Source organism: Truncatella angustata (assembly GCF_020726525.1).
Source record: "Truncatella angustata strain MPI-SDFR-AT-0073 chromosome Unknown BKA67scaffold_7, whole genome shotgun sequence".
NCBI classification, from domain to species: Eukaryota; Fungi; Ascomycota; class Sordariomycetes; order Amphisphaeriales; family Sporocadaceae; genus Truncatella; species Truncatella angustata.
In genome coordinates, this window is record NW_025763387.1 from 814,490 (window position 1) to 839,626 (window position 25,137).

At 50.9% G+C, this 25,137-nt stretch overlaps 6 protein-coding genes across 6 annotated transcripts; 5 read left to right on the forward strand and 1 right to left on the reverse strand.

Moving 5' to 3' along the window:
• Positions 1-265: 265 nt before the first annotated feature.
• BKA67DRAFT_574934 (kinase-like domain-containing protein) lies at positions 266-4,171 on the forward strand. The gene is made up of 3 exons (XM_046103463.1): positions 266-899; positions 976-1,424; positions 1,477-4,171. Exons 1-3 carry the CDS (start codon positions 552-554, stop codon positions 3,707-3,709), a joined length of 3,030 nt encoding a protein of 1,009 aa, XP_045954989.1. The 5' UTR covers positions 266-551; the 3' UTR covers positions 3,710-4,171.
• An 886-nt stretch (positions 4,172-5,057) lies between these two features.
• On the reverse strand, positions 5,058-7,311 carry BKA67DRAFT_522672 (uncharacterized protein; the record flags this gene model as incomplete). Its single annotated transcript, XM_046098396.1, has 2 exons — positions 5,058-5,317; positions 5,376-7,311. The coding sequence occupies 2 exons, from the start codon at positions 7,309-7,311 to the stop codon at positions 5,058-5,060; spliced, it is 2,196 nt and encodes a 731-aa protein (XP_045954990.1).
• A 2,259-nt stretch (positions 7,312-9,570) lies between these two features.
• Positions 9,571-9,871, forward strand: BKA67DRAFT_574942 (uncharacterized protein; the record flags this gene model as incomplete). Its single annotated transcript, XM_046103464.1, has 1 exon — positions 9,571-9,871. The coding sequence occupies exon 1, from the start codon at positions 9,598-9,600 to the stop codon at positions 9,868-9,870; it is 273 nt and encodes a 90-aa protein (XP_045954991.1). The 5' UTR covers positions 9,571-9,597.
• A 3,366-nt stretch (positions 9,872-13,237) lies between these two features.
• On the forward strand, positions 13,238-16,960 carry BKA67DRAFT_538517 (family 2 glycosyltransferase; the record flags this gene model as incomplete). Its single annotated transcript, XM_046100479.1, has 2 exons — positions 13,238-16,463; positions 16,518-16,960. 2 exons carry the CDS (start codon positions 13,238-13,240, stop codon positions 16,958-16,960), a joined length of 3,669 nt encoding a protein of 1,222 aa, XP_045954992.1.
• Positions 16,961-18,365: 1,405 nt separating this feature from the next.
• BKA67DRAFT_538518 (uncharacterized protein) lies at positions 18,366-18,944 on the forward strand (the record flags this gene model as incomplete). The annotated part of the gene is made up of 1 exon (XM_046100480.1): positions 18,366-18,944. One exon carries the CDS (start codon positions 18,366-18,368, stop codon positions 18,942-18,944), a length of 579 nt encoding a protein of 192 aa, XP_045954993.1.
• A 3,313-nt stretch (positions 18,945-22,257) lies between these two features.
• Positions 22,258-23,898, forward strand: BKA67DRAFT_522029 (quinon protein alcohol dehydrogenase-like superfamily; the record flags this gene model as incomplete). Its single annotated transcript, XM_046098334.1, has 2 exons — positions 22,258-22,638; positions 22,711-23,898. 2 exons carry the CDS (start codon positions 22,258-22,260, stop codon positions 23,896-23,898), a joined length of 1,569 nt encoding a protein of 522 aa, XP_045954994.1.
• Positions 23,899-25,137: the final 1,239 nt, after the last annotated feature.

Sequence of the window (25,137 nt, forward strand, 5' to 3'; positions counted from 1 at the left end):
TGCAACTCATTCCCACCGTGGATGCAAGCTAGTGAGAATGTCGTGTGGACAAACTTCAAGCCGTGTCTTTTTACAACTCCATTCTTGCATTAGAAAGGCCTCTATTTGCGATTGCAAAAGCCTAAGGGTAAGCTGTGTGGTCTAGCTGTCGTCCATCTTGCTTCAAGCAACTGCCGTTTGAGCTGTGAGTCTTGCCTACATGACCCCCTTCGCTGCGTGTCTAAACACTGCCCCTGCATCATCGCCCTCTCCGAGCTCGCCAACAGCCACGAGCAACAACACGCCACCCGCGTCTCTCCCATAGCGCTTTGGCATCATGTTCACTAGCAACAACATTTATTTCACAGCAAAAACTTGTCGCCAGCATTCCCTCGAGGCTCCCCCCCGGCAGAACGGTTACGGGTGCCCATGTCAGATCCAGTCTAATGTTTACTTTCCGCAGATCCCCGTATAACGCCGAGATTTACAAAGTCGAGCTCTGCTAGATATAGCCAGGCTCAACTCTTTTGCTTGACCAAGGCTGCTCTCGTCAGCCAGAAGACGAAGACCCAATGGCGGACAGAGTCTTCGCAGCAAAACAAGGCTTTGAAATTGACGCCTTGTCCCCGAGAGACGTCAACGTGCAGATACCGAGTCGGCCTGTCGTTGATACGGCCAAAATAAAAGCCACGCTGGCTGCCAAAACGAACCAGAAGGACAAGGACCACCCTCCTCCTCCGCCTCCCATCGTCTACGAACCTCCCAGCGCCGATCGACAAGATGGTGCTTCGTATCAGGTTGGCAAGATGCTGGGCAAGGGAGGCTTCGCCATCTGTTACGAGGGCACCCTGCAAGGCACACGCAGAAGATATGCTTTGAAGATCGTCAAGAGCAAGATGCCCCCCAAGATGGAGCAGAAGGTCAGTCGCCACCGCCAACACCTGCATGTCATGTGCTCGTCACACACATCACACAACTAACCCACCACCACTGCAGTTTCAAACCGAACTTCAGATTCACTCCAAGATGAAGCACCAGAACCTTGTTCAGTTTCTGCGCGCCTTCTCAATGGACAAGTGCACCTACCTCGTCCTCGAACTGTGTCCGAACGGCTCTCTGATGGATATGGTCAAACGTCGAAAAGGGCTGACGGAGCCCGAGGTTCGTTTTTACTCGGTGCAGATTGCTGGGGCCATCAAGTACATGCACGCCAAGGGAATCATCCACCGTGATTTGAAGATGGGCAACATCTTCCTCGACCGACACATGAACGCCAAGGTCGGCGATTTCGGCTTGGCTGCACTGCTCGTCACAGGCAGGGACATGCAGACCATACGGCGCACTACTCTATGCGGCACTCCCAATTATATTGCCCCCGAGATTTTGGAAAAGGGCAAGAAAGGTCATGACCACATGGTCGACATCTGGAGCTTAGGCATTATAATGTGAGTGTACTTGACCTGATGCAGCGCAACGGCTGGCTTATAGGAAACACAGGTTCGCAATGTTCACCTCAAAGCCCCCTTTCCAATCGTCGACAACGGATGAGATCTATCGGCGAGCAAAGAACCGAGATTATGAATGGCCGAGCACCGACGGTACAAGCAGATACATCAGCCAAGAAGCCAAGGAGATCGTCGCCACGATGTTAGTAGAAGCTGAATCGAGACCAGAGCCCGACACCATCGTTCAGCACGATTTCTTCATCTCCGGTTATGTCCCCCTCCAAAGTGAAATTACCGCCAAACTTCGGGATTGCCCCCCGGAGAGTGATGCATTCTACGAAGTCGATCAATCCACTGGAATGATTGCAAGGAATATGCGTCACATGCAGCAACTGTGTCAGGACTGTGAGGTTGGCCCTTGGAATGAGACCCAGAAAGTGTACACTAGCACCTGGAAAGAGGTTGCATTGGAAGAAAAGGCTGGCTTGACTCCCATGATTCCCTTGGTCGAGGGTATTGTCTACAGACCTTATGAGGAAGTGAGCAGAGAGCAGGCACTTGGCCAAGTATCACTGTTGCCTCCCCGCAAAACGGGCGTCATCAATACAGAAGATGACATACTGGCTATGGCCCAGCCAGCACGGAGGGGCTTGCTGCGGGAACCTCCCCAGAGCTTCGCCGCTCAGCAACGTGCTCAATCTCGGCCCAAAGCATCAACGCTGGTTCGTTCTCAGACCGTGGCCGATGTTGGATCAGTCCCGCCGAGTGCCAGCGGCACAATGCGTCCCCGAGTAAAGCGAGAACTCGTACGAAGCAACACTGAAGATAACATCCTCTCATTGCCGGAATCTGCCCCTGAGCCCGTCAGGCTACCTACTCGAACGCTTGCCCAAGCCGGCCGATTACAGCTCACAGAGACGAGGAAAGCACCAGCTGAGAAGCCCACCAAGGATGTAGTGCCTACGTCTGCGCAAGCTCCTGCACAAGAGCTTGTCGAGGCCAAGGTGGAAACGCTTTTCAGTCCCTCGGAACCCCAACATTCGGTCCCAGATACCAAGCCTGATGTCGTACTGGACAGACTGCGACGCCTTCAAGCTGAGCTAGAGCGGGCTCTCAACGCCAGGACGATGGCCATAGTCAGTAAGGCAACGGCGAAGACGCCTCCGGCACCTCACATCGTCGTCAAATGGGTGGATTACTCTAACAAGTTTGGACTTGGGTACATTCTCAATGATGGAAGTGTGGGTTGTGTCCTCAAGAGTCTTCCCGGCAAAGCCAGAGGAGGCAAGACTGTCAAGCTGCCTCCTTCTTGCATCGTCGTTCGCGACGCTGAGAACCACTGCCAAAAACGTCACGATCCCAGTTACCTCGATCGCCATCAAATTGTGCCAATGACACAGCCAATCCAATTCTTTGAAAACAACGGCGAAGCGGGCCTCTCTACTGTGCATGTGCACCCTACGCAGTTCAAGATTGGTGTGAACCCGGATGGTACACCAGGCAAGGTTCCGGTCGGCAAGGACATTTACGACTATCGCAAACGCGAGCACCTAATATTATGGAAGAAGTTTGCTAATTACATGATGGCATACGGCCGTGACCAAGAGGCACCTACGGACGACACAGGCCATATTCAAGTTCCTCCAAGTTCAGATGCCGCTTTGGCTCCCTGCGATGTGGTCACTTTTTACCAGCGTATCGGTGACGTGGGTTGCTGGGTTTTCGCCGATGGTCACATCCAATTCAATTTTCCTGATCACACCAAGATTGTGTTGGACTCGTCTGGTACTTGGTGCCACTTCTGGCATCTGCCTCAAGAGGCTGCCGTCAAGCTTGCACATACCGGCGAGCTTGACGAGACAGCCTTAGACGAGCGCGCTGTGCTCAGCTATCCCCTACAAACATTGCTCAATTTCGCTACTAAGCCTGCAATTCGTCCCACACGAAACGCCCAGAGCACGCAAACGCGCAAGCGCCCTGAAATCAGCCCCATGCTGCAAGGCATTCCGGCAGCGAACGACTTCCGGCGCAAGGTTGACTTCGTTAAAAATGTGATCAAGGAGTGGGTCACCAACGATGGTTTGGGTAACAGCAATATGAGCCGCGACAAGCGCATGATGTGGACTGGGCACCGTGAAACCGTTGTCGCCGGTCCTAGCAAGCACGTTTGGGTTACTATTGGTGCGAGATGGGGCGATGAGCGCTTCAGTGCTATTGTCGACCCCAAGAATCCCCATGAACTCGGTGAAGACGTCGAAGAAAGAAAAAGAGCTCCTGCAGCTTAAGTTGTTAGAGCTGCACGACATGTTGGCTGTATGGTCTAAACTATGGTGGAACGGTTTGGCTGGACAAGTGTGGGTGAGGACTGTGGTCATCACTGCCGTGGGGCCCAGCGTGTACCGAAGGCACCTCTTTTCCTTTTCTCTGTAATGCCCGTTTACGACTTGAGAACTCATATAGGAGACATGACGGCGTTGTTGGGTTTTTGGTTGTTTCTTTTGCTGATCTCGTTGCATGGCGCAGCGCCTTACGTGTAATACATTTACTTCATGCTCACTTATCATTGGTCTATATGACCTCTCATGACCATAAATGTGTGAGCAGTCATGCCTCTTATTTTTCTCCTTGTTTTTCAAATCACTAACTTTTGGTGAGCCGGTTGTGGAACTGCCGGAAGCCATGACTGAGTACCTCTCACATGATATCGGCCATAGCTCTTCTGTCATGGATAACTTTATATGGTTGGGCAATGGTCTAAAATAGACCAGTGGAGAAGGCAGTGTCAAACAACTTGATCCTGATTATATCATACCCTGCCCACAAGATAATCCTTACATAGTCAATTTGAAGATGGTTCTAGAGCCAGGAACTAGCTTTCAGTCAGATCCTACTACATTTATTCCATACATCATATAAGGTTAATATATGGAAAATTTTCCTTTGTATTAAATCCTCTTCCCTTTTCACTCCTAGATCGACGGCCTTCTTTGCTCAACACATTAATGACAGGTAATGCTATCGCCGAGCAGTCAATGGTTTTATCCCATTGCCCCTCCAGAAATGACGAAACGTCCCTCCTCCTTTCTCAGGAGAGGGGGAAACAAAAAAAGGAAAAAAAAACCCCCCAAGAGAAAAAAGAAACACATGCCTATCACCTCTGAATCGCCGGTTGTGATGTGTGCCAGAGGTGAGCTTGGCTTGTGATTATGTCGTTGCCCCCCATACCAGTAACCCGCTCTGTCTTGCCGGCCCAAATGCAAATGCAGCTCTGTCTCCTTAGTAGTAATTACCCGCTCCGTGACGTTGATAAAACAACGACTTTTCCCCGTATCTGGCCGTTCGAAGTAGGAAGAAATTTTCTTTTTACATCCATCCAGCATGCCCGGTTTCGTAGCCAAAAAGTCCATTGCGGATGTTATAGTTATGCGAATTCTTTTTCTAGAGCCTTGAGTAGCCACGAGAATTGTATGCTGAGATGTTTTCGAAGATTCTGGTAGCCATTCATATCCAAAAAATAGTCCGTGGAGTTTTGCGAGGTGAGTTCTTTGCTCAAATGTTACAGCTGGGCCCCCAGTAGACGCTTCAAAGTAGGTGTCTGTCAAAGTTTTCAGGCCCAATTGCTTATGACTACATTTACATGATGACACATTCCTTGTCGTCCTTTGCGCCTTCCTTGGGTGCAGCCTTTCTCATCTTGGCGTTCCGTGGAGGAGCAACCTCCATAGGAGTGCCGCCGCTGACTGCAGCACGGATCGCGGCCAGTCGTTGTTTGGCGCGCTCATCACCAGAATCTGCCGCTTTGACGTACCAGACATTCGCTTCCAAAATGTCTCGGCGGCATCCGATACCCATTTCTGTAAAGTAACCTACGGCGTATTCTGCCTTGACGAGACCTGGGAGGTGAATGTTAGCGAGCAGCTGAAACGAATAGAGCTATTCGTGTGAACATACCGAGGTCTGCGGCTCTTTTTGCCCACTCATAGGCTTCTTCTTCGTCTTTCTCAAGGATAGGGTCAGCCCCAACCATATACCAAGCGCACAGGCCCATCATTGCAGCAGCGTGACCACGCTCTGCAGCACCAGTATAGAAGTGAACACTGAGTGCTGGGTCTCTGGGACAGTTGAGCTTTCCATGTTCGTACGCATCACCCATACGAAAGCTCGCCTCGGGATGGCCCAGCTCAGCCGCTTGGGTAAAGAGTTCCGCGGCGTAGCCTTCGTCTTTGAAGATATCTTCACCGTAACCGGTCTCATAAAGAACACCGAGTTGGTAGGGCGCTGCATTGTACATGGCATCGGATGCCTCAGTCGCTCTCTTCAGCCATTTGATACCTTCACGATACCGGTTTTCACCCAGATCACCGGACAAGCACGCTTTACCTAGCCTCGTCATAGCTCCCGGATGCCCTCTGGAAGCTGCAGTACGCAGGTATTGCACGGCTTTCGCAGGATCTTTTCGACAACCCCAGCCAAACTCGTAGCACAACCCGGCACGATAACCAGACTCAGCGTGTCCGTGTTTTGCAGCCAACACAAATAAGGGGAAGGCAGCGTTATAGTCTTCCTTGCCTTTGTTGAACAAGCCCGATGCATAACCGTCTGCCAGGTAGTACTGAGCGAAAGGATACCCACCATTAGCCAACCGCGTCAAGATGGTCTTGGCTTCCCGCACTAATTCTGCAGGCGATGTGTCTGCCCCTCGGCCATCCGGACTTTGACCGTCTCGGTCATGCAGTTTCGAAACTTTCTTTTTGGTGGGATGTTCGGGTGCATAACCTTGTTCTTGAGCTGTCGTAATCAAGAACACTGCAAACGAGTACTGAATGGAGAGATCGTTTGTTTTCTTAACGTTTTGTCTGTACATCTCAAGAGTCTTCTGTGCGCTGAGGAGGGATGCATTTGTTCCCACGTTGCCGCGAAGAGCCGCATTGTCGATTGTCAGAGGAGCAGGCGCTGGCTGAGGATACGGTACATTGAGTAGCTCAGCATACGACATGGGACGGGTATCCGGTGATCGCCTGGCTTGCGAGGACGCGGATCGGCCGTGAGGGCCTGGGGAAGAATAAACTGAGTACGCAGAAACTGGTCGAGGCATGGAACTTCTCCTTTGGAAAGAGTTAGGAGTGAGATGTCGGTTCATGGCCATTCCTTGGTCAGCAAGATTTAATGCCGAAGAATGCCTGGGATCTGCTACTGCAGGTCCGCTGTCAGTTTCGAGGACGGACAAATCCGGCTTTTGATGATGGTATTGCAGCCGAGGAATCGATTGGCTGTCCTCGACAATGGATTCCTTGGAGGTACGACCAGACACTGTTTGGCTCACGGATTCATCTTGAGAATATGTGCTGGGATTTGTCTCGGCCGACGATTCCGTGGAGGTTTTATCCTGCGCTTGTGTGCTCGTTGTCGAGTCTGACTCTCGACTACTTCGTTTCTGGTCATGGCTTGGGAGACTCCTGTCACGATTGCTTATCTCGTTTCCCTCGTCATTCGCACCAGAAATGGGCCTGTACGGTGGATTCGCCGGGTGACTCGTCAATTGGGGCTCCTCGAGGCTCTGCTGTGTGGACTGGTGCCGTTGCTTGGGAAGTGCGATATCCTGCCGCCCAAGTTCGGGGCTATGCGGCGGCGGAGGCGGCCCATTCGGCGAGTTTGGTTGTGTCCATTCTGAAGAGCCGTCAGAGGTAAGCTTGGGTGATTGCCAGCCTTCGATGCTTGCATTGGAGGGTTGCGCCCAGTTCTCTGGCTGGAAATTGAGCCGCACAGGAGACACTGGCGCACCCTTCAGCTTCGGAGTCTCTACAGCGAGAGGCGTCGGTTGTGGTATAGAGCCCTCAGTTGTGTCATTCCATCGGTAGGGCTGAGGTGAAAGGGCTGGGGCTGGCATGGCTTTCCGCGACGTCGTCGGAGACGAGGGAACCTGGGGAGGCGGCGAGGTTGTCATAGTTGCCATGACTGCGACGCTCGAACACAGCTCCTTACAACCCCAACGATCTGTCTAACGATAGCTGTGTGATTGCTACTACGACTACTCCTCAACTCAATGGCCACGAGGCCGGTCCCTTCCGTCGGGCGCAACTGAAGTATTAGACAACGACCACTTTGTTTTTCTTGTATTTACTGGATCACTCGTGTCCTCTTCGACTCGTTTGTGCGCTCGTCTTCTCACTTTCCCCCGGTGGCCTCCTTTTATTGCCCTTCTGTTGGTTCGGTCGCAGATGAGGGGGGTCTAGACACTTGATAGTGGCTAGCTGTGTCAAGTTGCGACTGCGGAGCAAACCCAAAAAGCAAGCGAGGGTATCTGGCGCCAATAATGCTAATGCTGGATGCAAATGCTCGTTAGAAACAAGAAGAAGTGATTACGAAGAGAAATTCCCCAGAGCCTCGCGAAGGGAAAGAAGAAAAAGAGGAAGAAGAAAAAAGAATGTAACCAGTGAGGCTGTCTCCAAGCGTATGTACCAAGAGAAAGAGATGTTTCAGAACTCTGCAATACTTGACATTGCCTTCCCTCTGTTTCCAAGGGACTGGGAAGAGGTGAGCGAACTCGAACGCAGACGGTTACCGTTGAGGTAGTTGGTAGGTCAGCGCCGGCAAGTTTAGACTTGCAGTGGGTTCAACGGGGGGCAGTCACAGTTGGTCGATCCACTGTATCGGGCCACGGGGTGTGGCATGCAGGCACTACTCCTTGGTACGATGCACTACACATGCGCTAAGTCTAGAAACACTGTACAAGTACGGAGCATGTAGTGGTTGTCGAAGTGCACTGAACTCGTGTGATGTGAAATGCCTGGCCTAGCCAGGAACGAGTGGCCCCATACGCCGCATTTGCATGCCACCGTGTGCCGAGTTTTGCTACTCGATTGGTGGGAAAGTCTGCACTGGAGGATCAAGAGATGACGAAACATACCTCCAACCTTCTTCTGGATGACGTGCGATTGTTAAAAGACCACAAAGAGTTCTCCTGCTGCGAAATCCTTGGCAGCCCTGAACAGCAACGACAGACTTTCGCTGTGTACCCCTCCAAAGGATGGCGCCAACCCTGAGCTTCGGGAGGTGGTTCCTACCTCCCCAACGTTAACGCAGAATTCTATTTGACTTGGGATGTTGAAATTGAGCTCACACCTCTTTGCGCCGCCAGGTCTTGGTACTGAACGGGAGATGGAGCAGCCGAAGCTAAGCAAGAAACATCGTAGCAGAATCCGAATAGAGTATCAACAACCGAAAGTGGGCAGACGTATCGATCTTCGAATAAATTGGTGTACGGAGCATCCGCTTGACAATAAAGACAATGAAGTCTTCGGCAGAGACGGGCCCTCGGGCTGAACAAAAGATGGACTTGTGCCTCCACTCGATTCCCCTACAGGCCCTACAGAGTAGAGTTACTCAGCTCCATTCGCAGGCTTAGTTTCACGCCATCAGCCTTCACCAACACGACATGCTGGAGCGCGCCACCCTGACTGGGGGTGATGTAATCCAACTGGGGAATTGTTGGTGAGCGGGCGATGCTGATGATCATTCTGCTCCGGTATGTCTCAATCATTCCGCTGTCTGTCATCACTTTAACATGTCAGGGAGTTCGTGTCGCAAGCATATTAATGTGGGGCTAGAACCTTGGTACTCCCTTACGGAGAATTATAGGACTAGTGCTTAGCCCAATTGGATTAAAAGTGCAGCAGTATGACAATGGGCCCCCCGTAGTAATACGAACGAGATCTTCAGGGTCTTTCGGTCAGTTGATCCTCCACATATGGCCTAAATTCGGTTGCCTAAGGAAACGATGAAACTAGTAGGGCTTATCTTGAGATATTAACGGCCGCTTGCTTGCGGTTCCAAGGTGAAATGGGATTATTCGTGGGACCGCTGCTATCTCCTCTTTTTACAGGCAGATTTGTAGCTATATTGCGGCGTCGGACTCAGACTAATTATTGCTATGCAACAACCTTTTAAACAAAGAAAACCTTGTTCTCACACGTCTCTCTATGAATCAAGAACCCAAGACAATCGGAAGCACCAACTGAGATAACTCCGCCAGAAGCCATCACACATTGGGCCAACGCAGGGTTAGGGTATGAATTGTGAGTCCGCCAGGACGCTAGAAGCAAAGCTTCTTAGGTTAATTAGTTCCATTTGCTTAGGAAATATTACCATGATTTCATCATGAGTATCGTCTTAAATGGTGCAAGCTTCTCCTTGGATCCTTTTATTTATTTGTCCATTCTTTTCGTTCGTTATGCCACAAATTACTCGAGGTGAATTGTTCAGACAGATTTCAGGTGGGTCTTTTAATGCCTGCGACAGTGAATTAAATGGCTGTACTCCTGGCGGCAATGAACACTTTAACCTTTTGCACCGAACCAAGATCAATGAAATGACTCTATGGCACGAAGCTGCAAATCTTGTCAATGAGCCATATGGCTGCCATAAGATGTTAGCTACCAAAATGTGAGATACATGTCTTTCTATGGGGATATCAGAAATCCTCGGCGACTACATAGCTCGTCTACCTTGTGTGTCAAACGTCAAATTGTTGCGGTGAAGTTTCGTGGTAAGACTGAGCTAGAGGAAATTAATCGCGTAGAAGGCTTCTGGAATGTGAGAACGACGATGGGGACGAAAGGATGCGCAAATTGGAGAATCGAAATTACGTGTCACCTACACCCAGGTGGACTCGCTTCGCATCATTGATCACTAATGCGCAGTGCCTCTACTCTTATTGCAATCCTTCCCAAGAGCACGAATTTGTGATATTCGAGGTTGCGATATCTCTTTGAAGAGCGAACTACCCACTACCATTTGGAAAGATGGACACTCTCCGGTTTTAGTGGCCCGGTCGCAGTGCTTGGCCCATGCAAGAGAATGGATAGCAGGTCCCGATGCGCATTATCTTAATGTATTCAAGCTCTTCGGCTTAGACTAAGTTAGAAGTCACCTTCGTCTCTGAGCAATACGAACATGACAGGCGAGGGGCGACATGGCACAAACCATACACTAATCCGAGACACGAGTTGACACATTTGCGACGCTGTACATAGTATTAGAATACATAGTCGACAGTGTTGCCCCGAGGAGCCTGTCTTACCAGCGCATTGGACATATCAGACTGCTAATCATGTGTATGGACCCTTGCGAGCGCAGAAAAAGAGCAATTGAGCAAGTGCGCCTATAATGCCGGGCCGGGGCAGGATAAATACATTCTTGCTGGGCGAAAGATCAAAATAGACCGTTGAACTTCAAGGGTAGACACGGTGTTACGTGATTCAATGTAATGCCGTTTTTGTCAAACCCTCGAAACCATTTACTTTATCCCCGCGATTTTGCGACAGACAGGCCAGAACAGCCGGCGCCGGTAAAGTCGCAACGACTCCGGCGCCTACTCAGGGAACAGACCCAAAGTTTAAAATCCTTTGCCCAGCAGAGGGCACAGCTATGGAGAGTATTCGGATCGTCCAGCCGGTGGGTTAGACATTACGTGTCGCTGGTGATTGACTTTTCATCATGGTGGTCCCAAAGTTCGGGTGATAACACCAGCAGCCTGCATCCGAACCACCTTATTGCCGATCAAGACTGGCCGGACCGATCCCGCAGCAGCGGATACATATTGACCACCAAGAACGCTTAAGTGGATGACATTCCCACATGAATGCGTAAGGTGCCACGACGCGCTGCTCACGGCGGAACGCGTTTTCTTTCTTGTTGCCTCCAGTAGGTAGAACTCAAGACTCAAGTGAGTAATTCCAGACCAAGGACTAGTACATATGTCAGCGAGTGATCCAAGCTCGTGATCTGCGCTCACGAAACTGGGGTCAAGAAATTGTCAACAACCTTGAGAGTCCCACGCTGTGGGCTATGTATCTGTGGCTCGTCTTGTCTGGTTCGTCGCCCAATCCATTCCAGTGCAAGGCAAGGCAAGGCAAGGTAATGCGATGCGATGCGATGCGTAAAGCAGTTACGATTTGACGTCTTGACTTCAGATTTTCCAACGACCAACAAAGCAGGCACACAACCATATTGGCCAGTTAACACGTGCGGAAGTAAACAAGCTGTACAAAGAGAACTACTCAACGTACCGGTACTACCTCGTAAAAATAGGCCCTGTTGTTGGAGTAACAATCCTTGAGCAGCGCCAGGGACCCCATGTCCGACGGCGATCTTTCAATGCCTTTATGGGAAAAGATGAGGATGCCTGGATGGTCTGTGAGTGGAAAAGTGCATAAATTGTGCAAAAGCAACAATTGACAGACGTCAGCGCTAATTTTGCTATGTGCATAGTAGGATCTCAGATTTACCGTAGTGCAGCAGATCTCTTTTCTTAGCCGCGGCATCCTCCAGGCAGTTTAGCAGGCCGCGTTCAGTGGGAACATATTCGCACAGTATGTATCGATCAACACGAGCACACCACTACGGCTGGTACTAGTAGAGGCGACGGAACATCTGTAGCGGGGGTGGGCGGACGCTTACATCTTGGAGTGCTAGCAAGCACGGCTTCAGCTTGTCTTGTACCTGAGTGCCCTGGGGGTTGGTGCCAGCCCCCAGCCAAACTTTGAACCCAGCAAATGCAGCATGCTTCAAATCAACTCTCGCCCCTTTCCCAGCCTTTGAGCGGCCCAGAAGCCATCCCCAATGCGTCTTTGTGGCCGGGCATAAGGTACGGGATTTTTCATTAGATCATTAGAGTTTCTACACTACGCTGCTCATCCTGAACATTATCCTGCGACATCATTTTGATCAGTGATCATTTCTTCCTGTCGATACGTGCATCCATTGGGGCTGTCGCTTAATTTAATTACAAGTCAATCGTTATTATCGACGCTCGCTTGTCATATCGCATTTTAATCACAACCATTTACTGCATCTACGTGAAACAACGACACTTCCAGGGTTAGGACCTGGGAAAGGCTGGTTGTTGCTCACCAGGACAAGACGACGTGTAGAGCTCCCGAGTCAACGCCAACCAACCGTCCTAATTGTCATCTCGACCAGACGGAGACTCTGCGCGCGCACGAGTCGCTTCCCTTCCTCAAGCCCTCTCGAATAGTGACAACAACAACAATAACAATAGCTGGCGAGCTTGCCCTCTGGTAACGAGCTCAGACCAGCTAGCTACTATTTGCGACCTTTTGTTCGTTGGTGTCGCCCAAAAGGAGAAGACGAGGTCCAGGTCCAGGTCCAGGTCCAAACAAGGAAAGCCCGGCACTCGAGCCAGTGCATTTGGCTTCAGCGCTTGTCAATCAAGTCAGTGAAAGTGATTGACGCCAGAGGGCTTGGCTCGGCTTGGCTTGGCTCTCACGGACAGGGATTCTTCCTCAAGCAGCAGCTGACTTGCCCCTGCGATTGTGCTTTGGGTGGTCGCTTGGGTGGTGCCGACCCAGTAACAACAGTCAGTTGCCCACCACGACGAGCGTTGGTGAGTGTTCCTTCTCTGCCGAACAACACTGGACATGGTCTTGCTTGTATCATGGCCCTGAATTCGATGATGATGTAGTTTGTCATCTCTCTCTCCTCTCCCGGCTCTCCATTTTCTCCATGCCCCTCTCTATACATTCGCTATTGTTGTCGGATTGTACCACACCTCACGCATTGCATCGTTTATGACGAGTCGCCTGAAGTAGCTCGCCAATACTCGAGTCTGCAGGCGTGAGCTGCTCTCTTTGAACCTCCTTGCCAGTGCTTCTTGATTTTCGTATGTCACTTTCCAGGACCTCGTAGAGGCGGAATCCCTACCCTCGCAGGCAACAACCACGACAGCAACAAACCTCCCCATCGTATTTGTTGGATTTGACTGAGAGCGCTAACCGAACTGCCACTGCAGAATCATGTCACTTCCCGAAAGGCCAGGGGCATCACGGGCCTCGTACGAACAGCGCACTTCCTACCGACAGACTCCCGCGCGACGCAACCGTCCAGCAGATGTCGAGACGGGAGGATATTATCCTGTCGCAAGGCAGTCTCACTCACGTGCGCAATCAGGGACATCTGCAGATACACTACAGAATCCTAATGGGACCACAGAAAATCTGCCTCTTTCGCCGGCCTTGGATCAGGAGGGTTTTGGCGCAGAGGCGTCAGGCCTCTCTCGCAAGAGAAGCTTGATCCGTCCAGAGAGGAACAAGATTGGCAAAGACCACCCTAACTATCATTATCGGAAGCATGCTGCAAAAATGGATGTCTTGCCGTCATCGACTGGCAACGACCCAATCTTGGAGGACTTCGAGGGAACAACGGAGCTTTCAGGAGGACGCAGGACAATTGACGACGCCTCGGTTGATTCACCGCCACGAAAGAAGCGCAGCGGAGACGATGAGAAGTCCAAACCTCGAGAAACTGCCCGCGAACGGAGAAGGAAGTCACATGGTGGAAAGCTTTCCAAGGGGTCTAAGCGGTCCAAGAAGCAGAAACCTCAAGAGGTCATTTCACCTCCGAGCATTTGGAATGTGTACTGCGCCATTATAACCTTCTGGTGTCCCGATTTCATTCTCGGCTGTTGTGGGTTCAGAGCAAAGGCACAAAAGAGAGCATGGCGAGAAAAGATGGGCCTCATCAGCATCATTTTGTTGATCATGGCTTTCGTCGGTTTCCTGACTTTCGGTTTCACTCAGGTAGTTTGTGGCACTGCCAGCACTCGTCTCCAGATCAATGACGTCGACACTGGTTACATGATCTTTCATGGTGTTGCCTACGATCTAACAAAATCCGGACATCCAGTCGCGGAGGGCATTCCCCTCACGGCCGACGACACGCTACCCAACGTTTTGTACGATTTGTCAGAGAAGCACGGTGGCCAGGATGGAAGTTTCCTGTTCCAGAATGTCAACGGAAAGTGCAAGGGCTTGATCACCCTGACGGAGAACTCGACGATTCCGACTAATAGCGACAACGATTTGGCATGGTACTTCCCTTGTCGACCTTTCAACCAAGATGGCTCTTCCTCTCCAAACTACACCGAGTCGTACTACAACGGATACGCATGCCACACTACGCAGACAGCCCGAGACGCATTTTACATTGACCTCAAAGGAACCGCCGATGTTTACTTTACATGGGAGGACATCAAGAACAGCAGCCGAAACTTGATGGTTTACTCCGGTAATGTCCTTGATCTGGATCTTCTCCAATGGCTTGACGAAGATCAAGTTGTCGTCCCTGACCGTTTCAAAGAGCTGAGAGACCGAACCACGTCAGGCAATGCTGCTGTGCATGGACGCGACATAACGCGTGCTTTTCAAGGGACGACGGACAAGCATGTCGCCGAGTGTTTCGAGGAAATTATCAAGGTCGGCAGTGTCGACACCGAGACAGTTGGATGCATTGCGTCCAAGGTTGTCTTATATGTGTCCCTAGTTCTCATTTTGTCCGTGGTCGTGATCAAGTTTGTTCTGGCTCTCATCTTCAACTGGTTCATCAGCCCGAAGTATGCCGCTGTGAAAACGTCCCAATCAGGCAACAAGAAGAAGCGAAACCAGCAAATCGAGGAATGGAGTGAAGATATCTACCGAGCACCCCCGCGAATGGCTGGCGATATCGGCAGTAGTGTGGCGCCCAGCTCAGATCGGACTAGCAAGCGAGCAAGTACATTTCTGCCGACAACATCTCGCTTCTCGACAGTATACGGAGTGGACCGACCGCCTCGAAGACCGCAACCCACGACTATGGGAAGTCAGGCTTCGACTGGGCCTTTGTTGCATCCTGGCTCCATGTATAGGCAGACCAACGACAGCAGCGCCAGCTTCCTTAATTCATCAGATCAGTATGCGAGCGGTGTCAGTCCTGCTGACGGGTATGGACCAGCTGGCTTCATTCACGATGCTGTAGTGCCGCAGCCGCCTGCAGATTTCCGTCCATTCGGCTTCCCTCTGATTCATTCGATATGCCTTGTTACGGCTTATTCAGAAGGTGAAGATGGTCTCCGGACTACTCTTGACTCCATCGCCACAACCGACTATCCCAACAGCCACAAGGTGATCCTCGTTATTTGCGATGGTCTTATCAAGGGCCATGGTGAAACAATGACAACTCCCGACATTGTGCTTGGGATGATGAAAGACCACGTTCAACATCCAGATGAAGTCGAGGCGTTCTCCTATGTTGCTGTTGCGAGCGGTGCGAAACGCCACAACATGGCCAAGATTTATGCCGGTTTCTACGACTACGGCGCCAAGTCTCATGTTTCTAGGGAGAAGCAGCAGCGTGTACCCATGATGCTTGTATCGAAATGTGGTACTCCTGATGAAGCAAAGAATTCCAAGCCAGGAAACCGTGGCAAGCGTGACAGTCAGATCATTTTGATGTCGTTCCTTCAAAAGGTCATGTTTGATGAGCGCATGACTGAACTCGAGTTTGAGATGTTCAACGGTCTCTGGAAGGTCACCGGCATCTCGCCTGACTATTACGAAGCTGTTCTCATGGTTGATGCTGACACAAAAGTTTTCCCCGACAGTCTCACTCACATGCTTTCGGCCATGGTCAAGGACCCCGAAATCATGGGTCTCTGTGGTGAAACCAAGATCGCCAACAAGAGAGATAGCTGGGTGACAGCTATCCAAGTCTTCGAATACTTCATCTCGCATCACTCGGCAAAGGCTTTCGAGTCGGTTTTTGGTGGTGTCACCTGTTTGCCCGGTTGTTTCTGCATGTATCGCATCAAAGCCCCGAAAGGTGCCCAGAACTACTGGGTTCCCATTCTCGCCAATCCGGATATTGTTGAGCACTACTCTGACAACGTTATCGATACACTGCATCAAAAGAACTTGCTTCTTCTCGGAGAGGATCGGTACTTAACTACTCTTATGCTGCGTACATTCCCAAAGCGTAAGCAGGTTTTTGTTCCGCAGGCTGTTTGTAAAACAACTGTGCCCGACTCGTTCATGGTACTCCTTTCTCAACGACGAAGATGGATCAATTCAACAGTGCACAACCTTATGGAGCTTGTGTTTGTCAAGGATCTCTGCGGTACTTTCTGTTTCAGCATGCAGTTTGTTGTCTTGGTCGAATTAATTGGTACCGTGGTGCTTCCTGCTGCCATTGCATTCACGATATATGTTGGTAAGTACAGACCTTGCTTTAACCAGAGGTCATGGTGAACTGATATCTGACTAGTTATCATCTCGATCGTCCACTCGCCGCCCCAAATTATTCCGTTGGTCCTTTTGGGTCTGATTCTTGGTCTGCCAGCTGTCCTGATTATATGTACCGCCCACTCGTGGTCCTATGTCGTCTGGATGTTCATCTACCTCTGTTCGCTCCCCATCTGGAACTTCGTTCTGCCTGTCTATGCCTTCTGGAAGTTTGATGATTTCTCGTGGGGTGAAACCAGAAAGACGGCTGGTGAGAAGACGAAGAAAGCAGGTTTAGAGTATGAGGGTGAATTCGATAGTACCAAGATTACGATGAAGCGCTGGGCTGAGTTCGAGCGTGAACGTCGTATTCGGGAAGGAGTCTGGGCCTCCAAGGAGAACGTGGCTGTAGGCGGTGCGTGGTCAACAGCACCAGATATGCCCCGTCACCACCCTTACGATGATCAGTATTACTCTGATGCATGAGAAAATGTTCCGAAATGAGGTTGAGCGAAGTTGTTGCGCATTATTGCTTGTCCTCGACAGACAAGACACATCGTCAAGCGTTCATATGGGCATTGTTTTGAATTGATGTTTTTGTTTCGTCCGGAGCCATGGGCAAACTTTGGGGTTTCCAAGTATAGAAAATGGTCTTTTGGCATTGATACGGTGTCTTAGGAGGGGTTGAAATATTACTGCCGACAGATTCGCTGTTGTGTGAAGCATATATATACATAACCATAGGTGGCATACTATCTTGTGCGCCTACGGCCTAATTATTGAGCACGATTTTCCAACGTTCATGTCATCCTGCCCTGTGTCGTACGTCTCTTAAGGTCCCTGCCACATGCGACAGCTCCTCGGGCATGACGCTGAAATACTTGTGATACAGTTCGAAAGTTGATCGAGATCCCCTGTGAAATGTTACCAACGCTTCATCTGTCCTCGAGCGTTGGGGCATCTGTTGCCGCCCTGGATACCATCCTGGTCGGTAACTTTAGTCAGCCCAAGCACAACAGGACAGTATTACAAAGCAGGCACTCGAAGAGAGAGTTGTTCGCGGGATCTAATCGTTTTCTATTGCCCGGTTTTGTTTGCTATGCATCTCGTCACACCTTGGCATGGTACGCGACTCGGGTGCTTGCATATATACACAAGTGTTGTGGAGGGTTGGGCAGCTCTAGCAGCTGTCATCGGCAGCTTTCTATTCGGTTTGCATGTATCGCAAGAACCCGCCGCAACAAGTACATACTGTACTGAGAGGTTGCTGGGTGTGACCTTCTTGTCCCCATTGGTCCTTCGTGCTATGTAGTTGTTTCTCATCAAAATATGACGTCGACCATGAAGTATCTGGTGCATAGGATCATGCCGCGGTGGAGACAAAATAAATCTGCTGCCGTTTAGTTGATAGTACTTGTTTCTCTGTCTGTGATAATGCATGATTAATCTATAGCATATAAACAGAGGCACAATGTATCTAGTATAGTCAAGGCATCTCGAGATGTAAGGCTTTGGGCCTCACAAAATGAGGCGTGCCCATTGAGCTAAAGTATTCAACGTTACGTGACAACAACCATCAATGACTAGATTTGTCGACTCGTAGTTTCAGTCCAAATTCAAGACCCGTGTCGTCCAACGGAGTTTTTATTATTTTTTACAACCTGGAATACTTAATGTCTGGAGACATGAGGGCGACCAAGGACTGATTCGAGGTACGGCGGAGGTGACGGGAGAAATAGGCGAATACAAATGACTCCCGTGCCACATATATATTACGAGTAATGCCTGCCACCTCAGCTCCCCATTATCACCCAATAAAGTCGGCTTCCCTTCTCCTCTAGCGTACAGAGTTTCTCACAACGCATGATTATTTCTTTCCAGCCAGCCCAGGATGAGACCTCCCTATCAGCTGCCTCTCGTGCTGGCTTTCAGCCTCTTCTACTCCAGCGCCGTCGCCCGAGACCTTCCGCACCTCAACATCACAGCCGTAACCCACGATGACGGCGACTCGGTCCTGCAATGCTGGCAGCTCCCCACGCCCTTCGACATCTCCTCCACGCCCGGCGTGGCCAACGGATCCTACGTTTTCCTCGGCCCCGTCGCCAACGCGACGCTCACCGTCGTCCCCGCCAACTCGGACGGAGGCCGGCACTATGCGCAACCGCAGTGGGTGCACTTCATAACCGGCCTCGCGCACATAACGCTGCCCAGGTCCTCAGACGAGGCCCGGATCAACGGGGGCAAGTATGGCTTGTTGTGGGCGGGCGACACGAGGGATGTGAGAAAGTGCGGCCACAGCACGTTTTACCACGAGGAGAGCGTCACGCTGGCGTTGATGGCGGAGAACGGGGACGAGCCGGAGCACGAGGTCGTCAGGCTGGGGCCGTGCTTGCCGGAGGACTTGTTGGGGCTGGCCGACCTGGGAGACAAAGAGCCGATTGCGAGATTAGTAGTCGAGATTAATATCTAGAGCGCTTCCCAAAGTATAGCACGCAGCTTGTAACGCCCGACATAATTATGGATGAGATATGAAGTGTGTGTTGATGAAAACCACGAGCAAACAACGTCGTAGGACCGGACTATCATGTACCTCTCAGTCTTTATGGTATAGTCAAGACAAGGTGCGGCCCGCCACCAGGCCATGACATCTTTATACCAACGCTAGTAAGGAACGGTCACCTCACCAGCGTCCTGGTAGATACTTGGTAGTATGCCTAAGGAGTAACATTTGAACGAGACACCCGGAGGGGATGTGCAGTGCCATATGGTAATCTCGGATATCACATATTGCATACTGACAAAGATTGGGTCTTGTCCGAAGCGGTTCAGCCCAACAAGTCAGTGTCAATAACGCAGCAATCGTCTACAGCAACGATTGTTCAAGCCTAGGTATTTTCTTTAGATATTTGCGAATTCCAAGGCCGGGTTAGTCCCGAATTATTGGCGCGGAGGGCCAGCAGAAGGCCCCGAAGCACTTCCCGAAAGCCTGCATGCACGGATTATTTTCCGACGTTTCCTTTCCTCTTGTCCCGACGCCATCCGGGAAGGTGTAACAAATGATCTGTTATTTAGTGCAATCCAGAGCCATGTCGGATCTGCAACCATTCATTCGTACCGGCATCACAACCTAGTATCTCACGAGCACCAACATCCATTGTGCAGGGCTAACCCAGCTTGGCGCTCAATATACCTTGCAAAAAACACTCGCATACTTCGAGTGAGTTGCCCTGAGAGATACACGTCAAGGTTTTTGATCGGATGCTGTCAATGCGAATACAGTACGGTTATGATTATAGCCAAAACGGCGTGTGGGTCCACCTGCCGCAGCAAGGCATACATACCTATATGCCTTCGTATGAGTGGCAACGTGCAGATACTGAGGAACGAATGATTCTTGATTGATTTTGAGAGCAATGCTGTGCCAGGCACTAAAGCTTGGACGGGTACCGTTGATGACGCCAAGGCTTCATAGCATTCTTGGGTCGTGGATGAAGGCCAGTCGTTACTCACAAACAACGTGTTGGTAGTGAATACTGCAATCCAGTACCAGTGTTTCGTGGGAGATGGACAAGGATATGATGGCGAGTCCTGGTACTCGACCCGACATAACATTATGTTGTTCGTTTGCTTGGCGGGACGTACCGGTCAAGGATGGCTGGATCATTCCGGTAATGGCTTTGGAGATGCTACTCACTCGAAGCGCCCTGGCTACAGAGTTCTGGACGGTTACGGGGGATCCCTTTTGATATGTCGTATTATCGGGCATTGTCTAGAGCTGACGAGCCTGACAAGAGCGCCCATACCCACACTGCATTTCCTTTTACGGCATCATGCAGACGGGGCAAGGGGTCTAGTGGTTGCAACCTGACATAGTTTGTATATCTGCTAGTCTAGGACCAACTCTCCATATGGCTAGGAGATGGAAAAGGCCCAGCTGGGGGTTCAGCAAGTGGAATGCTGTAACATAATTAAAGTGGGATGATGTCCTAGAGGTTTTCGAGACGGATACTTGGTGACAATTAGCATACATACTGTAATTAGTAGTTAGTAGTTAGTAATTAGGAGTTGGTGGGGGAAGGGGGGGGGGGGCGCCTGATGGTTGTCATTGTACCGTGTGATGCCGAGATTTGGTGGGGGTTATTGGTCTTCCGTCTTTTGCTCCCCCAAGCATCCCACAGCGGTCAATGGACCAAATACACCAGAAACCGCCTCAGTTATCGCACGGAACGTTTGCACTACGACGATTTCGACCGAGAATAACATTGGAGTCTAACCTAGCAAGCACCTTCTTGGATAGGCTAATATTGACATGGTCACGTTTGTAGAGCATATGTACATACGGATTCGTGTGTATGTAGGTGGGATAGGTACCATGACCACTGTCCACTTCCCGCGCTTCAGACATGAAATTACCCACAGCACGAATGTACTGTATGCAATGTGCTCAATTTCAGGTGGACTTGCTGTCTGCATGCAGTTCAACAATTACCGTCACTCCGCATGATCGCTCTTCGCAAGAGGGCACCCTCTCATCCGAACTGAACGTTCTCGCATACATACAAATATAGATACATACATCCGTCTCCCTTTGCTACAGTATGTGGTGTAATGAGTAGCGATCTTATCTCCGGACTCCAGGCGATCTCCTCCACTGTTTCACTCCACCTGCATAGTACTCCCGGACGGTAGTATGTAGTACTATCTTAAGTACCTACCTCAACTAAGCTAACTTATTAGCTCTTCTGGGGCCGCCATTGATCACCGGGTACTCGGGCAGTGTCGAGCTCGAGTCATATCAGGACGATTACACTCAAGCCCTGGGTGGTGGTTCCCATGGTGGCGAAACTCCTCATATCCACGTCGCATTCACACCTGCTCCAGCTCCTCAACTCGTCTCTTCATTTCCTTCAGAGGGGACGCTCAAGGACTGCCTTCAGGAGCGACGTTGACCTCGGCCATTTCCCAGAAGTACTAGGTTACCGCGGACGCGCAGCAATTAACGTTTGACGCGGCCTTCTTCCCACGAGGGAGCCCTCCAGCTACTAAACCTCCCGACCCGCGCTATCCAGCCCTCCCACTTAATGAGATAGTTCGCAATCGTAATGCGCGAGAACGACCCGTCTGCCTCTTCTTCGGCGGCATCCACACATGAAGAAGCAGGCAGTGCCAGCGAACTCGACTTTTACCTGGGAGTCACGGGCCCGCCCGACTACACTCCAAACGGTGCCGCGACGACGCAGTATGGACACACGGCCTGGGCAGGGTTTGGGTCCAGCACCGCAGAGCTCACCGATCTCATGCACGAGCACGAGCACGACTCCAGCGATGACCACGACATGACGGACGTAGATCTTGAGGATGGTGGTGTCCCCCTGAGCGCGACATACTCGCACGATAGCGACATCATTTCACCCTTCACAGGAAACACCCTGGATGGAACATCATATGTTGGACCGTCAAACAGCACCGACAACTTGGACGATCTAACATCGCTCGACAATGATGAACATTCTCCGCCGTTGGTACCCTTCGGCCCTGTCAGCAGCAATGCTACCTTGTCGTCGCCGCCTGCTATGGAATCGATCGGCCTTACTCCAGTAGTACAGATGCAGGTGCAGGTGCAGCTTCACGTTCAAGCCCAGGCCCAGGCCCAGGCACAGACCCAGGCACAGGTGCTGACACAGGCGCAAACCTTCGCTCAGCTTCCCGCTTTCGCACAGCAGGTACTTTCTAATATACCACAGCAACAATTAGGACAGTCGCAAACACAGCAGCAACAGGCAATGCTTGTCGTTGTTCAGAACCAGGTTATCAATGATTTTCTCGAAGACGATCTCGGCGACCTGCACGGCGCTCTGCCATTGAGCAATCCCAATCACCTGACACTAGGACCTGATAACTTCAGCCTGGTGGACTTTTTGCGCTCATGGGCCCGTTCTGGCCCTTCACGGGATGGCCATCCCGCACCACCTCTTGAAGCGCCGCGAACGCTCATCGCTGATAAGAACACACACCGGATAAATTACGAGCAGCTCAAAGGAGACCAGTGCGACTTCCAGGGCGTCAGTTGGTCGAAACTGGGTGTATCGCGCAGCAAAGCGAGGGATCGTCGCCGGGCGACTTATAAGAACTATGTCAATAAGGCCGGCTCTGATAAGTGGCATGTGAGTTTCACCCGCGTACTTGGCATTTGTTGTGTTTGATCGGAGGGCAGCGTGGTTGACATGTCCTAATAGCCAAGCCTCCCGGACCGGTATGCCATGCCCCGCGACAATTACTTCCGATTCAAAAGTATGGATATACGGCGTGATACACGCTTGTTGCATTTCCAGTTGCGCAACATCTTAGCATGCACTTCTCGTACTCGGGCTTTTTTCCCGGGCTCCAACGCTATCCGAGAGCTGGACCCTACTACAGGACGGACAAGGAAAGCAATGGACTTCGGCCACCACAGCGACGTGCAAGTATCCACCATCGCTGCTACCGACGAGATCTTGGTAGCTGGCAGTTTTCTAGGCGACTACCGCTATCGAAATATAAACTCGGAGGATCGTGACTTCACCGAGGGGAAACTGACTGAGCACATCAGTGGTATCACCAACCATGTACAAATACATTCCGCCCGGCGTTCGTCTGCCCCTATAGCCGCCTTCGCCTCCAACGACTTCGGGTTCCGGACAGTGGACCTCACAACCAACCAGCTTCTTTTTGAGAGCATGTACAATTACCCTTTAAACTGCTCAGCGATTAGTACTGATCAAAGACTGCGCGTCATGGTGGGCGACCACACGAATGTCCTCATCACGGATGCCGAGACTGGAGAGATATTACAGGACCTCAGCGGTCATCGAGACTTTGGTTTCGCTTGCGACTGGGCTCCTGATGGCTGGACGGTCGCAACTGGCTTTCAGGACAAGAGCGTGCGGATATGGGATGCGCGGCGGTGGACCAACAATCACAATGGCGAAGGCGCGCCAATAGCAGTATTGCGATGCGATATGTCCGGCGCCAGGAGTCTTCGGTTCTCTCCTCTTGGTTCCGGAAAGCGCCTGTTGGTGGCTGCTGAGGAAGCAGACATAGTGAGCATTTTCGATGCTCAAACCTTCGACACACAGCAGAAGATTGATATGTTTGGCGAGATTGGTGGCACGGCATTTGCAGATGATGGTCAGGTGTTGATGGCGCTGAACACCGACCCGGCCCGCGGCGGAATTGTACAGTTTGAGAGGTGCGACGGCGGTACCGAAGATGCTTTCAACACCAATGACTGGGACCTGAGCCGTCGGTCAGGACCACCGCGAACATCGTATAGATATGATTGGGGCGCCACTACCAAGGACACATTAGGACTTTCGCAGTCACTGGAGACATTGACCGAGCGAAGAAGAAAAGCTGTAGCCAGCAGTAACCTCGAGCCATTTTGAGAGCAATGAATTGTCTATCCACAAGCATTTGAGGAACATCCGGGAGAATTGCACAGACGGCGTTCTTGGGGCATGGGCATGCGTCACATCGACGACGGAAGGATTTGTTTCATCTTTGGGGGTTTCTTTGTTCTTTGACTCATATATTGCATGGGCAAGGTGTGTTTGTTGTGTGCACTGACCGCAATGCCAACAGCATAGATATTGCAAGTTCTCTCTCTCTCCGGGACAACAAGTGGTGTGGTCTCGACTTTGGGGGGCTATTTTCACGGGCTTACGTACAGAGGATACCCGACTATCGGTCACATAGTACATACTTCAACTCAGCACGCGCTGAATGGTACAACAATGGCATTATACTGGTACTAGAAACCTATGTTGAGCTTGAAGTCGACCGGCATTACTTCTTTGTACATTTTATGAGGCTTAACTAGAGGCAAGTACTTTGCTTCAAACCTGCATAGTTACATACCGTTTCACACTGTCCCGTAAATAAATCCATCTCTACACCGACAATGTTCATCTCTCGGCCTGAACTTGGTAAATGACAAACACACTGACTCAGGATTACAGGAGTTTGATGTGGTTGGTCACGTGGTTCTATTTTTTGTGCTCGTTTGTTAAACAAAACTACTATGAGCAAAATGAAATGAATCCTGCAGGTGAAGGCCCCTTAAGGACAGCCCTCGAAATTTCTAGCCGACCACAAAACGCCATTGCAAGTTTGACTGTACTGATATGGAGATGTTCATGTTCTTTGCGTTTGATCTAGGAGTTCCAAGGACGTGAAAGATTGGGGCGGCTGAGGAAGATCGCACGATCGATCGATCAGCCGGCACTGGTCATGCCTCCCATTTTGCTCCGGGTAGCTATTACATGCTACGGATGCTGTCTCAAGTCTAAATCGCCAACGAACCCTCTACAGACTCGCAAAATGTCTCAGTGCCACGGTAGGAGGCGCTTTTTGGAAGTAAGACAACAGACGAGCTTCCCGACCTCGTCCCCGCAACCTTATCTCATATACCGAGAGAATCTGCGAGTTGTGGCTGCGCCAAGAAACATAACAAAACATTGCTTTACGCGATAAAGACCGGAGGAATGCGCGGGCAGACCTGGTTGCTCGGCACTTGGCATGTTTTCTGAGAGATGGTACTTACTGCCTTGGTTGTCGTTGGGCGTCATTCCCAAGCCAGCGTTACGGGCCAATCACCAGTTTGTGCGCACCGGCTGTGAGAATTC